General features: G+C 49.2%; 1 protein-coding gene across 5 annotated transcripts in view; it reads right to left on the bottom strand.

The window, feature by feature from the left end:
* The window catches only part of TECPR2 (tectonin beta-propeller repeat containing 2), a 90651-nt gene that overhangs the window by 46357 nt on the left and 30314 nt on the right, over window positions 1–13980 (bottom strand). For all 5 annotated transcript variants that reach the window (XR_012329822.1, XM_073800021.1, XM_073800022.1 and 2 more), the window contains exons 6-11: window positions 13665–13977; window positions 11148–11280; window positions 7928–8233; window positions 6037–7010; window positions 3837–4020; window positions 1575–1748 (exon numbers count right to left, since the gene is read on the bottom strand). Coding sequence is in view for 4 of the 5 variants with exons in the window: in XM_073800021.1 (XP_073656122.1) it covers window positions 1575–1748; window positions 3837–4020; window positions 6037–7010; window positions 7928–8233; window positions 11148–11280; window positions 13665–13977 (2084 nt within the window). In the remaining variant the exon portion in view is untranslated. The remainder of the gene's footprint in view (window positions 1–1574; window positions 1749–3836; window positions 4021–6036; window positions 7011–7927; window positions 8234–11147; window positions 11281–13664; window positions 13978–13980) is intronic.

The following is a 13980-nucleotide window of genomic DNA, read 5'->3' on the forward strand; positions in this document are numbered from 1 at the left end:
TTGTAGTGAGGTGGATGGACCTAGAGTCGTCATACAGAGTGAAGTAAGTCAGAAGGAGAAAGACAAATACCGTATGCTAACACATATACATGGAAACTAAAAAAAACCCCAAAAGGTTCTGAAGAACCTAGGGGCAAGACAAGAATAAAGACGCAGACACAGAGAATGGACCTGAGGATGTGAGGAGGGGGAAGCATAAGCTGGGACAAAGTGAGAGTGGCATGGACATATATACACAACCAAATGTAATACAGATAGCTAGTGGGAAGCAGCCGCATGGCACAGGGAGATCAGCTCAGTGCTTGGTGACCACCTATAGGGGTGGGATAGGGAAGGTGGGAGGGAGACACAAGAGGGAGGAGATATGGGGACGTGTGTATATGTATAGCTGAGTCACTTTGTTATAAAGCAGAAATTAACACACCATTGTAAAGCAATTATCCTCTAATAAAAGATGTTAAAAAAAAAAATCTCAGAATCGTCCCTGGCTGACAGTTCATAACAGAGATTAAAACCTTCTCTTGGGGGGCTTCCCTGGTGGTGCAGTGGTTAAGAATCCACCTGCCAACACAGGGGACACGGGTTCGAGCCCTGGTTCGGGAAGATCCCACATGCCACGGGGCAACTAAGCCCGTGCACCGCAACTACTGAGCCTGCGCTCTAGAGCCCATGAGCCACAACTGACTGAAGCCTGCACGCCTAGAGCCTGTACTCTGCAACAATGAGAAGCCCTCACATCCCAACCAAGAGTAGACCCCACTCGCCACAACTAGAGAAAACCTGCGTACAGCAATGAAGACCCAATGCAGCCAATAAATAAATAAATAAAATAAATCTATTTTAAAAAAACAAACCTTTTCTTGGAATCAGCAATATTAAATGGTTAAAAGATTGATATTTACATAAATCTATTATGGCCTCTTGACATCCGAAAAAGAGCTCCTGCCCCGTAATCGTTTCCAGGTACTGGTGAATCACATTGCTTTTGGAAACCCATATCTCATTTTGCTGACAGTACGTAAACACTGACTCTCATTACAGTTTATTTTTAAAAAACAAGTCCCACTGTGTCTCTTCCAGCTGCTAAAGGTCCCCCCTCTCAGGGCAGTTTCCTAGGATGAGATAAACTCCTATTCAGAGCAAATTATCTCTCATTGTTTTTTCCTGACCCACGTGTAAATAAGCGTATAGAAGCAGGGCTTTGACCTGGCTGAAAAAATCCAGCCATAAGTTAAAGGGAAAAATGATTCTAATGCCATTTCTCTGTTCTTCTTTCCTCTTCAGATCTGATACTGCAGGATAAGGGATACGCAATGGTGAGCTGTAAGGAGAATAAGATTCTGTTTCTGTGCCTTGCCAAATAATTCTATTAATTCCTGCCCTAAATTTGTCCTGGGTTGAATGTGAGTCAGTAGCAGAAAACTGCTAATAGATTCCAACAGAAAATACTCTCTTTCCAGAAGTGTTTTCATTTAAATTGATTTCTAGCTTCTTGGTCACTGTCTCTAAGCACGTCGCTACCAAAGCACAATCACACCAGATCCCACGGGTGCTGGGGCGCCGGCTGCAGCTACCTGTCTGTAGGTACAGGTCCCCATTTGTCCTGATGATCCAGGCCGTGTCATCGCTCAGGGCCACAAACACCGCCTGGGGCAGAGCTTCGTACCAGTGACGCTTCCCCTTGATGGTCACTTTTCCACAAGCAAAGGCTCGGTTAGATTTCTGTTCAATCTTCCAGAGAAGGGCTCCTGTGGAAATAAAAATTATATTCACTGTCCAATAAATATTGAGAACTTTCACCCCCAAAAGTCCATTCTGGGTGCTGTGGGGAAGAGAGATTTCTACAACACGCACCCCCCCTTTGCTTCTACCCCGAATGGGGAAAGAGCCTGCGGCGCCGAGGTCTGAACCCCTGCCACCACCCCCCACCGTGTGGCTTGGGGCTCATGTCTCCAAGCCTCATTTCCTCATCTGTGAAATGGGATCATCTGCCCCGTACAGGCTGCTAGGAAGGCTGCAGGTGAGGCTGTATCAAGGACACAGCACACAGAGCGGGCGCATCAGAGGCACTCATCACACGGCAGAGAGGCACCACCAGCACTGCTAGGTGTGCCAGGTGAGGGCCCTAAACGACCTTCGGGAGGCACAGTTAGTGTCCTGAGAAAGTCTGAAAGTCCTACAGGGATTCAAAGGGAGTGGGTCAATTCTGGACCAGCCAAATGGATAAGGTGCAGATGGAAAGGAAGCACTTGAGCTGGGCTGTCCCTTTTTTCACTTAGAAAGGGACAAAGAAGAAGGGGAGGGAAGGAGAAGGGCAGACAGGAAGGTGGTCTATGCAGATGCAGGTGGCGTCTAAGAAACCATCAGAGTCACCAAGAGCACAGACGGCTGGACTAGAGGGTCTGGCACGAGGTGCCAAGGGAGGTGTGGGAAGCGAGGCGGCGGCCAAGCCCGCGGCCCCCGGGGTGCCCACGCTGGACGGGGCCCTCAGCCACAGCACCAACCCTGGTGGAGACAGAGCTCCTGCTAGAGTAGCGCGAGACTGAATCGTTTGGAAACACACAGTAATTCACATAATCAGGAAAAAACCGAAGTTTATAAATGGCTGGGGAGATGGACCCAAAGGTAAATGGGAGGAAAAGAATTAAAACCCATAATTATATAAAGCCAGCTAATGGGACAGGCTATTATCTTAGTCTCTAAGGAAAAATATTTTTCAAAGAGATAAAGAGATAGAACAAAACAACCCTGAACAAACTGGTATTTTACGTAGTGACAAAGACCAGGAGAGTTAGAGGAAATCCATCTCAAAGCACAGAGGGCGAGGGGAGGTCACAGGCTCAGTGTTGTCTGCCTTGCATTCCAATGTCCTAACAGTAAACCAGCTACGATACACATACACACTTCTGTTCCACTCGCCATCCCACAAATAGGTAAAGTGGCCAACATTGTGACAAACAAGCAAAGTATTCTGTATAGATGAGGGGGTAGAACCTCACCCAGGAAGCGTCTGCTCCAGCTCACTGAAAATGGCCTGATCATGGCATGAAGGAAGGAAGGCATTTTCTTTTCACAGTCAAGGAGTAGATTATTCACCCAAAGCATATATATAGCTCATTACAGAGTAATTTCTAAGAAAGAAACCAAACGATCCAAACTTATCCAACACAACCGCGGGCCCATCTTCATTAGTTCAGCTGTTTTAAAGCAACACTAAGGGACTTCCCTGGTGGCGCAGTGGTTCAGAATCCGCCTGCCAGTGCAGGGGACACGGGTTCGAGCCCTGGCCTGGGAAGATCCCACATGCCGCGGAGCAACTAAGCCTGTGCGCCACAACTACTAAGCCTGTGCTCTAGAGCGCACGAGCCACAACTAGTGAGCCCACGTGCCACAACTACTGAGGCCCGCGCACCTAGAGCCTGTGCTCCCCAACAAGAGAAGCCATTGCAAGAAGCCCGTGCACTGCAACGAAGACCCAACGTAGCCAAAAATAAATAAATAAATAAGTTATAAAACAACAACACTAAGAAATAGAAACAGATTTATTTTTATAAGGCATTTTATGTTAATATTTCTAAAAAAAAAAAAACCTCAAAAATGGAAGCTATTTGTCTAACTTACAAAACATGTTCATGTGTTACCACTGCAATTAATAAAAAACCAAAAACTGAACTGCAATTACACTATTTTCAGTTGATGTCAAATGCAGCAATCCGCGTTCTTTGGAGAAAACGCCTCAAACCTGCAGGGGAAAAGGCAAGTCTGCTAAATGGACTGGTCCCTGTGTGCTCGGGCCTCTACACCTGGGGCAAGAAGCAGGGAGCTGGGAGGCGAACCTGAGGGCGAGACTGCCACCTGCTGGACGGCATCTTCAAACTTCTGCCAGCGCAGCCCAGCGCCCGGCAACGCGCTGCAGAACAGGCCGCCTTTGTAGTCCAGGCACCAAATGTACTTCTCGGAGACCGCCAAGCTGAGAATGCCGTAGCCCGGCCCGGAGTAACCCATCCAGCTTTCTGCAAACTAACAAGGACAGAGCCTGCTGAGTTCTGCGGCAGAGGACACAGCTGCATGTGTCGTACTGTCGTCAATAAGAAAAGCGTGCAATCACTCAAGTCGGCCCTCTATCTCTCGACCAGCTCTAACAGAAACATTGTGAAGTGGGAGCGGCTGTCCCCTACAAAGACCCCATAACGTTCCTGGAAAACAGTCTGTCACAGATACTACAACCTCTTCCCTCACCTAGTGCTTACAGTCAAAGGATCTGGTTTTATTCTACAGGGATACCTCACTTCCCACTTGTATGCAAACTGATTTTTTGTACAGCTAATCATTAGAGATGTGTTAGGAGAAATGGCACTACCACTATCTTTGTTTTTTTCACCATATTGTTTTAAGCGCTGATCCAATCATCGGACACGTGGCACATTATGTGGTTGATGGAAATCTGGCCAAGACACTGCCTGACTGAATCTTGTAGACTAAGGTTTAGATGTTAGGGTTCTTTTAAAAATCAAAGCTAAATAAAGTGTGTACTTTAACAGCTTTCCAAAACTGCAAAAGAAACCCATGTATTTGCACAATCACCCACACATGGACGTTCACTGCTTCACAGAGTTTGGCACCCAACCCCTCTCGATCTGGCCCTGACTCACCAGGACACACCTTACCCACCCCCCAACGCAACAAAATGTGGCTTTCCAGCTCTCTGGAGGGGGACAAGGCGGGGAGCAGTGAAGGCTGGGGGAGGTCCTCAAAGTACCAGGTGCTCTCTCACCTAGGACTTTTCTAAAGTTCTGGTCTAGAATGCCAACTGCCCACGCCCTCGGCTCAGCTGCTTGGCTCCTGCCATGGTTGGTGGGCGCCGCGCCCCTCCTGCACTTTGCTCATCACCATCACCCGAGTTCCACTCAACTGGGAGGATCTGCACACGTGTCCAGGACTCTTGAGATCCACGACTGCCTGTCACGGGCACTGCAGCGTCCCCAGCGCCCGACGCAGAGCCTGGCAGCCGAAGGCACTCACGAAAGGGTGAATGCGCGGAAGACTGAGTGAAAGGGCATTCTGTCTTAAAACAAATAAGCAGGACGTTTCACTTTCGAGGTAGGACAGACAGCACAGCGGTTCGAGAGAGAGGGCCCTGGCCCCACTTGCCATGCGACCTGGTGAAAGCCATTTATCTGTCTGAGTCTCCACTTCCTCCTGTGAAACGGGAGCACCTAGTTTGTGGGTTTTGTTCTTCGAGCAGTATATGAGTTAAACTTGTAAAGTGCTTAGCACGGCACCTGGCACACGGTGAGAGCCGCCCCAATGTCACACGTCATTAGGACGCAGAGAATCCAGAGGCACATCTGGGGAAAGCACATGTGGCTGCATAAGTTCACACGCACGATCCACACCTCATCCACTTAGCAGAAAGGGTTACAGTACACAGTTAGCTCTGAACCCAAATACATCTACATAATAATTACTTGCTAAGGAAACAAGCACTTTTTAAAAGCCACTTTTTTAAATAAAATGACCAAGAACAGCTAATAATCGTCTTTTAATTGCACAGGCTAGGTAGAACCCGACCCAGGAAACTGGACGCTCGAAACCTGGTTTCTGTACAGCCTGCAGGGGAGCCCTGGCGCCGCTGCTTGGAGGTCAGGGAGACACGGCTCCTCGAGACGCTTGTCTGCGGGGCAGCGCCTTCCCCTCCACAAGTGGACGGGCCTCTCGCCACTGGTTTCTGGGAGCGGCCCCCAGGCCAATCCAGCCATCCTCTGGGATGACTAGCACTAGCTGCCCATGCTGGGCCGGCCCCGCCGGAATCAACAAGGAGAGGCTGCTTTTGTTGGTGAAGTGGGTAACTGAGCAGGGGTGACAGGTCAGCAGGAGTCCAAGCCATTCTAGATCCCTGCGCTGGAAATCCCCCAAAGGCAGACTTCCAAACACCTCTGGCATACGGGTTTTACAGTAGGAATATAATTTCTTTGCATAAACAGAAAAATATAATCAGTTCGCCAATGATTTCCCTTAAGAAAGGAGCACACATACCTCCTCTGACTTCAGCAGCCCGGGCTCGTCTGTGCCCGGCGGGTGCAGGTCCTGCAGGGAGCGGCTCCCTGCCAGCTCTGTCACGCTCGTCTCCGAGGATGAAGAGGGCAGCCCGTGGGCATAGATGTCCTCCTCGTCACTGGACGTCAACGCCTGGTCCCGTGAGGGCTGCTCATGGGCGCTGGCCACCGAGGCAGAGACCCAGCGAGGCCGTCGTCCTCCTGCACTCCCCAAGTCACATTCGGAAGCAGCCATTGCTTTCTGGCCTGTGTCATCGTCAGCAGCAGCGTGCCGGGGACTCGAGCCGAGGTGGCCTGGGGCCCCCAGGTGCCTCCGGAAGCCCTGCTCTTCACTGGGCTCCTCAGCGCTGGTCCCTGGAAGCCACCGCTCAGCACTGGGAGTCCAGCTGAGGCTGGAAGGCACCAGGGGGGAGCCCTGGAGGGGGGCCTCCGGAAAAGTGCTCTGGGGTTCAGCAGGCTCCATGCCCCCCACCTCCTGGGCCTCTGCTGAGCTGCCCCGCTCTCGGCAGGGTGACTGTGTGCTCCTTGGCCCACCGCTCACGGGACAGGGCTCCTCTTCGAGCTCCGCGATGTCATCACTCCCTTCCGCGTCCTCCCTCGGATGCCAGGGTGAACTCAACCCCCCGCTAGGCGGCTGCGTCTCGCCTGCGCCGTCACATAGTGGGATTTCGGTTCTTCCGTCACCTTCCTCATTCAGTGAGTCAGGGGCGGGGAAGGGCGCCTCCAAGACACTGAACGTTTCGGGGTCGCTGTATTCTGGCAGGACACTGCTGGCCTCACCACTGAGACTGCACTCCTGGTCCGGAGACCCTGTGCTGGACTGATCCACGGTGCTGCCCAAACTCGAGGTCGTGGACAGCAAGTCTGTGCTCAAGGACTGGGGGCTATCACCAGGACACTCCCAGCAGGGAGTCGATTCAAGGGAACTGGGGCAGGTAGTCCCGCTTCCACCTTCTGTTTAAAAGAAGAACGTTTAAGATTAGATATGAATCTAGTAAGACACTAACTAAAAAACAAAATTTGGGCTTAAGATAAAAGCGTTTTAAATGAAGGATATCTAAATGGTGAAGAATAAATCTCTAAAGTACAAATTATCCCAACGCAGGGATGTTTTAAATGGATGCAAATACTGTACACACTGATGGGCTCTGAGGCCTTCAAGAAATGTTAACTAAGAAAAACAAAGGAACAAATGGATCACAGACCAATTTCTTTTAATTATTAAAATGCTAAGGGATCTGGTAACATTTTCCTTCAATATCGCAGTGATCTTTAGCTAGAGAGGCTCAACAGGCACCAAGAAGTGAAAAATTTTTTTAAACTCAGTGTTAAATCCCGTATCTGGGAATTCCCTGGCGGTCCAGTGCTTAGGACTTGGTGCTTCCACTGCCAAGGGCCCAGGTTCAATCCCTGGTTGGGGAACTACGATCCTGCAAGCCATGCAGTGCAGCCTAAAAAAAGAAAAGAAAAGAAAAGAGAAAAAAAAGCCCATATCTGATGACATACCCTACATTAAACATAAATCGATCCATCTAAAGATTTCCATGACCTTCCTTACAGGTCTACAGAATCTCTGGTCTAATAAATGATGTACATGAATAAACAGAAATTTTTACTTAAATATTGAAAAGTATAACACCCAGACCTGTTAAGCAGGGTGGTATGTTACATTATAGTTTAATGCTTTATGTGTGTGTATAATGTATACGTATTTCACAGTAAAACTCCTTCGAGGAGGAAAGACATTCGCTTTCTGTGCTTTCCAGCGAACGGGCAGTGCTCACTCAGCAAGCAGCAGCCTTCCCAGAGAGTTTGGTAAAAGGCCCCACGGGGGCGGAAGGAGGTCGTGTGTGCTCTGCCGTGGATGGTACCTGTCTTCTTCTTCCTCTTCTTCTTTTTCACTTTGAGAGGCTTCACAATGAGCTCTTGGTCGAAGTCCTCCGAGCTGATCACACTGAACCTCTTCGAGGTGAGCTGGCCGCTCCTGCCCAGCTCGGGAGCCGCCTGCGGCCCGGAGCTGCTGTCAGTGGAGTTGAGTGAGCTGCTCCTGCTTCTGGGCTCGCTGGCCACGGAAGAGCCTCTGAGCCTCGTCTCAGAAGGCGTGGCCCCCGGCGCCTTCTCTGCACGCTGCCCATGGACTTGCTCTGGGCATCCTGACGGCTCCAGACCGTCCCGCACTGAGAAAGAAGAGTCAGTTTTACCATGGTTACTGGAGGGAAAGATGGAGTGCTCTTATTAAGGTTTGCCAGCCCTAAATACCAGCCTGCTAAATTCAGAGAAACCAGCGAAACTAAAAGAATTGTACAACAGGTTCCAACAGGTGGTTTTTGTTCTCCAGGAAGTTCATGTATCAAAATCAGTCAAATAACTCACAGCAGCTGTCTTCTGTAAATAACTCAAAGTAAGGGACTATCATAAGGTAGAGCATTTCTCACTTCAACTCACAAAATAATAGATAAAGGTGAGATGCCTATTAAAAAAGGGCTTGGAAAAAAAATAATAATAAAAAAGAAAAAAGGGCTTAGAGGGAATTCCCCGGTGGTGCGGTGGTTAGGAGTCGGTGCTTTCACTGCTGGGGCCCCCGTGGTACAGCCAAAACACTACTCCTCCAGGGACCTCTGAAAAACACACATGTACCTATAATAAAAATTCTCAAAGTTCAAGGAGGGAAAGGTCATTTTTCACCAGCGCAAACTCAAAACAGAGGAGTTCATTAAAGGAGTCCACATGCGAAAAGGAGAGAGAGCAGAGCAGGACTGGCAGTGGGCTGGTGGGCCTGGCGCTCTGTCCCCACCTCCATGGACACGTCCTCCTCTCAACACGACAGTAGGAGGTTCCAGCCACAGGACCCTCAACACAGGACTGGGGGTCCATTTTGATCCATCCAGCCATCCTTCTGTTACCGAGTACCTACCGCATGCCAGATGCGTTCTAGGCATGGAGACACGGCCCTTACCCAGACAGGTGGGCATTCCTGCCTCGACCGGGGGCCACAAGTGGGGACGAGCAGGGCAGGGAAGTGACTTGCAGAAGGTCACACAAGATTACACAGGCAGATCTTGGTCTGGAGCTGCACCGTCCAGTACAGTAGCCAGCAGCCATGTAGCTATTTAAATTCAGATTCATAGACATGAAACAAAACTTAAAATCCAGTTCCTCAGTTGCACTCAGCACATTTCGAGTACTTGGCAGCCACGTGTGGGCAGTGTAGTTACAGAGCATCTTCACGCCTGCAGGAAGTCTACTGGCCTCGTGGCTCCTGGTCACTTCTCCCCTGTAAGTGGCACTGCCACTTGGTGACACTGTTAAGGCCCCCAGCTCACAGGCTCAAGAGCAGAGCTCTCTCCGTTTCTATGAAAGTTACAACCCTGGAATGATGTTCGCCCCAACCTGCCCTCTGTGACTTAAGAGGTAATTCACTCTCTTCTTGCCATCTCTTGGGAGATTATAAATTCAGGACAGTGACAGCTAGTACTTCATTTTTGTCTTTTTGAGGCTAAATATCTGGCTAAAGTGAGGCTGTTTTTTATATTCTCCCAGCAGCCAAACCTTGTATTCTAAGGTTTAAAAGACAAACGCTATAGCCATGTCCCAGGCAGGCCGCTCCCTCCCGTGCTGGAGGGAGGGAGCCCCACTTCCTGCCCAGGATCTCCGCTGCCTCTCTTGAGGTCACTCAGACATTAGCTGACACTGGTCAGAGTAGAAACACCAAGGATGGCCCTGTGGCCAAGAGACCCGAGGAAAGCAGTGGCGTGCCCACAGCCATGGCACAGGGCGGGCCCTCCTGACTAACCTGGCGAGGCAGGGGAAACAGCGGCTGAAGCGGAAATCTGGACGGTGACTTGGGGCTTGTCACGTACTACCCCAATCCTCAATTTTCTAATCTGTGAAAGGAGGACACCATTGACTAACACGCTAGGGTCTTCTTCAAACCACGTGCTGTGTTAGGGCCACAAGGTGAGTCACGAGAGCCTTGCAATCAAAAATCTATTCTTGCGTAAGGTAAGTGGTGAGGCAACGACTCCGAAGTCAAGGAGCAGCAGGAAAAGGGCCCCAGGAACGCAGTGAGGAGAGACTGACTCAACTAAGGCGATTGGAGGAAGTTATCAAAAGTGCAGCGATACCGACCGAGTCTTGAATGATAAGGGGGAGGGGTGCACAGGGCAGCACCCGAGGAGGGCAGGCCTCGTCGGGGAGACCCAGGCAGCAGTGTCAGGACAGGCGCACAGCAAGCGAGGAAGGGCCAAGGCCGCTCCAGCCCCAGGGAGGAAGGTGGCCTGGTTAGGGAAAGGCGGGGGCAGGACGCCTGTGCAACTGCCCAGTGAACTTCAGAGGCCCCACGAGGCGCTGGCATCTGTGGGCACTGCCCTCACCTCGGGCGTCGGGCCCTCCCGCACGAGGCTGTTCGGAGGACTGGACGAGATCGTGAACGTTAAGTGCTTAGCAGAGTCTGGAAGGTGGTGAGCACAACGCAGTGATGACAAGGCGGGGAGGGGCAGCGGGGCAGGGGCCACACAGCTGTTGTTGCGACCACCAGGAACAAGTACATGAAGTCCCATGGTCGTGTGCATGCACGACAACACAGAGCAAGGTTCTTTACTCGTGAGAATTTGGGCTTAAATATGAATTACCCAAAAGAAGTCAGAAGCACAGAGAATAATCAATACCACAAGGAAGAACCATGTTAAAGGTAAAAACCGTGTCCCAGGTGACAGACTGACATGTTCTAAAATCTTACGCATCAATCCCACAGGCTGTCTCAGAGCGTCGGACGGAGATCAGTCAGGTGGGTGCCAAGTTCTCCTTCCTACTCACCCAACCTCCCTGACCTCCAGACCCGCAGAAGCAACTCCACCAAATGTGAGACCCTGGCTGATGTAAGCCTGAAAGCAGGTAACCTTCAAGAAAAGTATCACAAACCGTCTTTTCAGAATCAAAGGAAACCCTCTGAACACCTCGTTTCGAAAAAGCTACAATCATTTAACGAGCAAAAAAATGGTACGTTTTATACATCACAAACTGTAATTACATACATTTTATAACAAATTTTGTAACAAATACATTTTATAACATTTTACAAGAAATACAAACCTATTGATGCTAGTCCTTCAGGCCTGCTTGAAATTCTTATAATGTTCCTGTCTCCCTTTAAGAAAAATATTTCATTTTCTGTGCAGGAAACAGACACGATATCACCTGATCCTTCCAAACCAGCAATTGTGGCCTGTCCAAAAAAAAAAAAAAAAAAAAATCACAAAACCAGGCAATAGTAATAGTTCAAATCGTACAAGCATGTGTAGCAATCCAAATAAGTCAGACAACTGCTCTTCGTTGTCATGATTCTGAAACTCAGGGAAATTCAGTCAAAGTCAGGTAATACCTGACGGATGTGTGACCGAGTCACAACCCCTGCCAGTAAATTTATGAGACTGAGCGAGCAGTCTCTCCCCGCCTCTCGGCCACCCTCTGAACCGGTCCCCGCCTTGCTCCCCGCTCTCTGATCGCCCTTTTCTGGCTTCAGGTGCCTCAACTGGCCAGTCCAAACCCCAGCCCTGTTCCTCCACGACGTCACGCGCTCTGCTTGAATTCTTTTCCTGACCCTTGCTCACTGGGAGAGTTCCAACTTGATTCAGAGGCCGCCTCCTTGGGAAGCGTCCCTGACAAGCTCACCCTCCTCAGCAATGCCCAGGACTCTTCAGAGCTCACAGCACTTTACACAAACCCCCACCTGGCACGTCTCTCCTGGGCTGGAATGTGTGCTGGCAGGTCTAGGTCCCCTACCGTGCGGAGTCCTGTGGGAGAGACTAATAGGCATTGCAACCCTTGGTTTTGAATGAATAAGTGAGTGAGGGAGGATTCCCCTAACATCACCTGAAAGCAGACAGCAAACAAAACACAGGACATCCCTGACTTAAAAAAAATTCTTGCTTCTCAGTCAACAGTGCAAATAAGAGACTAGCTCATTATAGAAGAGAAAATGAGTCTCAGTCCTTTGTAAATTCTTAATAATCCTGACAGTAGTTTGAAAGCTTTTAATCATGTTGCCATGTAAAGACTCTCTGCTCATGACCAGGTCCTCTGTCTCCACTTCTCCATCTATAAGATGAAGTTAATTATACCTATTGGGGAAAGCCCTGGGTAAGTGCTCAGAAGAGAGGAACTGATGTACAATTATACCACATCTTGACCCTGCCAATTAACAAGTGCACATTAAGTTCAAATAGTACCCAGAAAAAGAAGAAAAGCTGTGTTCTCTACACCTGAGGAAGAATACAAAAATGTCTTTCAAAACGTTCCTTAAGAAAAGAAACAAACTCAGGGCTAAAAGGCATCTTGGTGATTCCCTAACCCAACTCACCAGTCCCCTCCCCATGTTCCAGGTAGGGAAACCAAGCCAGGCAGACGAGAGACTCCTGGTTATAGGTAGGACCAGACCAGAATCTCCCAGGAAGAAGAAAAAGGTCAGTTTTTCTTTCTACTAAACCAGTAGTACCAGGCATGGCTGATAACAATCATTAAGAAGCCTTGCAGACGAATTTCATTTTCTGTTCACACAACTAAGAAAACCCTTTGATTTCTACCGTGAAGTGCTGCTTATAAAGAAAAGGGCGTCTGTTAGAGGCCTGCTGACTTCAAGAAGGAAGAACGTGAGCAGGATGGGGGTGGGGGGTGGGGTGAGGAGATGACGTACAAAACAGCAAAAGCTCTGCTCTTAAGAATAAACTGAAACTACACAGCTTTGTTTTTTTTTAATTCCTAATTCCACCTCTGTTGGCAATAACCTCTTACCATCCTGATTTAAACAGAAATTGTTTCCTACCATGATTTAATAATGCTGGGGAAAAAAATAACGCTGGAAAGTTGTCCAAATACATCATTAAGTAAAGTGGGGAAAAAAATGGCAAAACCGTGTGGCTCCATTTGGGTAGGAGAAATAAGGGTAAAAGAACAGGGTGGAAAGAAAGCTAGAGAAAGAGCCCCCTGCCCAACTCAGTGTTGCCCTGCGGAGGCCTTGGGGAATGAGTCCCTATCTTACTGTTTCCGTCATGTTTGAGTTTTCATTTAATACCCTCACAGTAATTTGGTAGTCAGAAAACACGTGATTCAAAGAAATTATAAAGAACAAGTTTAATTTTGTGCTTAAATAAAACACACACAGGGCTTCCCTGGTGGCGCAGTGGTTGGGAGTCCGCCTGCCGACGCAGGGGACGCAGGTTCGTGCCCCGGTCCGGGAAGATCCCACATGCCGCGGAGCAGCTGGGCCCGTGAGCCATGGCCGCTGAGCCTGCGCGTCCAGAGCCTGTGCTCCTCAACGGGAGAGGCCACAACAGTGAGAGGCCCGCGTGCCGCAAAAAAACACACATACACACACACACACACACACACTTTCTTAGCAGGGGACAGGACTATGAATATTTAAACCAAATATTTTTTCAAATCTACAAAAACAACCAAGCCTTCATTTGGATTCCTTGACTGGCCCAGTGGAAAAAGCAAAGCATCTGAATCAACACTGTTCCTTCTATCGTCTGAGAAATGAAGCAGAACAGTCCATAAACATTCTCTTGCCTCTAGACACCAAAGACGTGGTACAATCACTTTACTTACCTGGTTGACGGTGTCTAGAAGGTAAATACTATATTCATTCCAACTCAACACCCAGCCTTCTTGAAAGAAACATGAAACAAGCCCCAGGTGTTTCTCGGGTGAGCTGCAACTTCCCCTGTCAGAGGATTCCAGGCGCGGGTAAAGCTCGAAAGGCTTGACTCCTCCAGCAAAGACATCTTTTAAGATAAACGTGGCCTGAACGGTCCCATGGATGTCAGCCTTCCACAGCCGGAGCCCAGGCCGTGATGCGTACAAGGTTAGATCACTTTGCTTACAAAGTCCTGGTATAAAACAAGCACCAAATTTCCCAGTGCTG

Source organism: Tursiops truncatus, chromosome 2 (assembly GCF_011762595.2).
Source record: "Tursiops truncatus isolate mTurTru1 chromosome 2, mTurTru1.mat.Y, whole genome shotgun sequence".
NCBI classification, from domain to species: Eukaryota; Metazoa; Chordata; class Mammalia; order Artiodactyla; family Delphinidae; genus Tursiops; species Tursiops truncatus.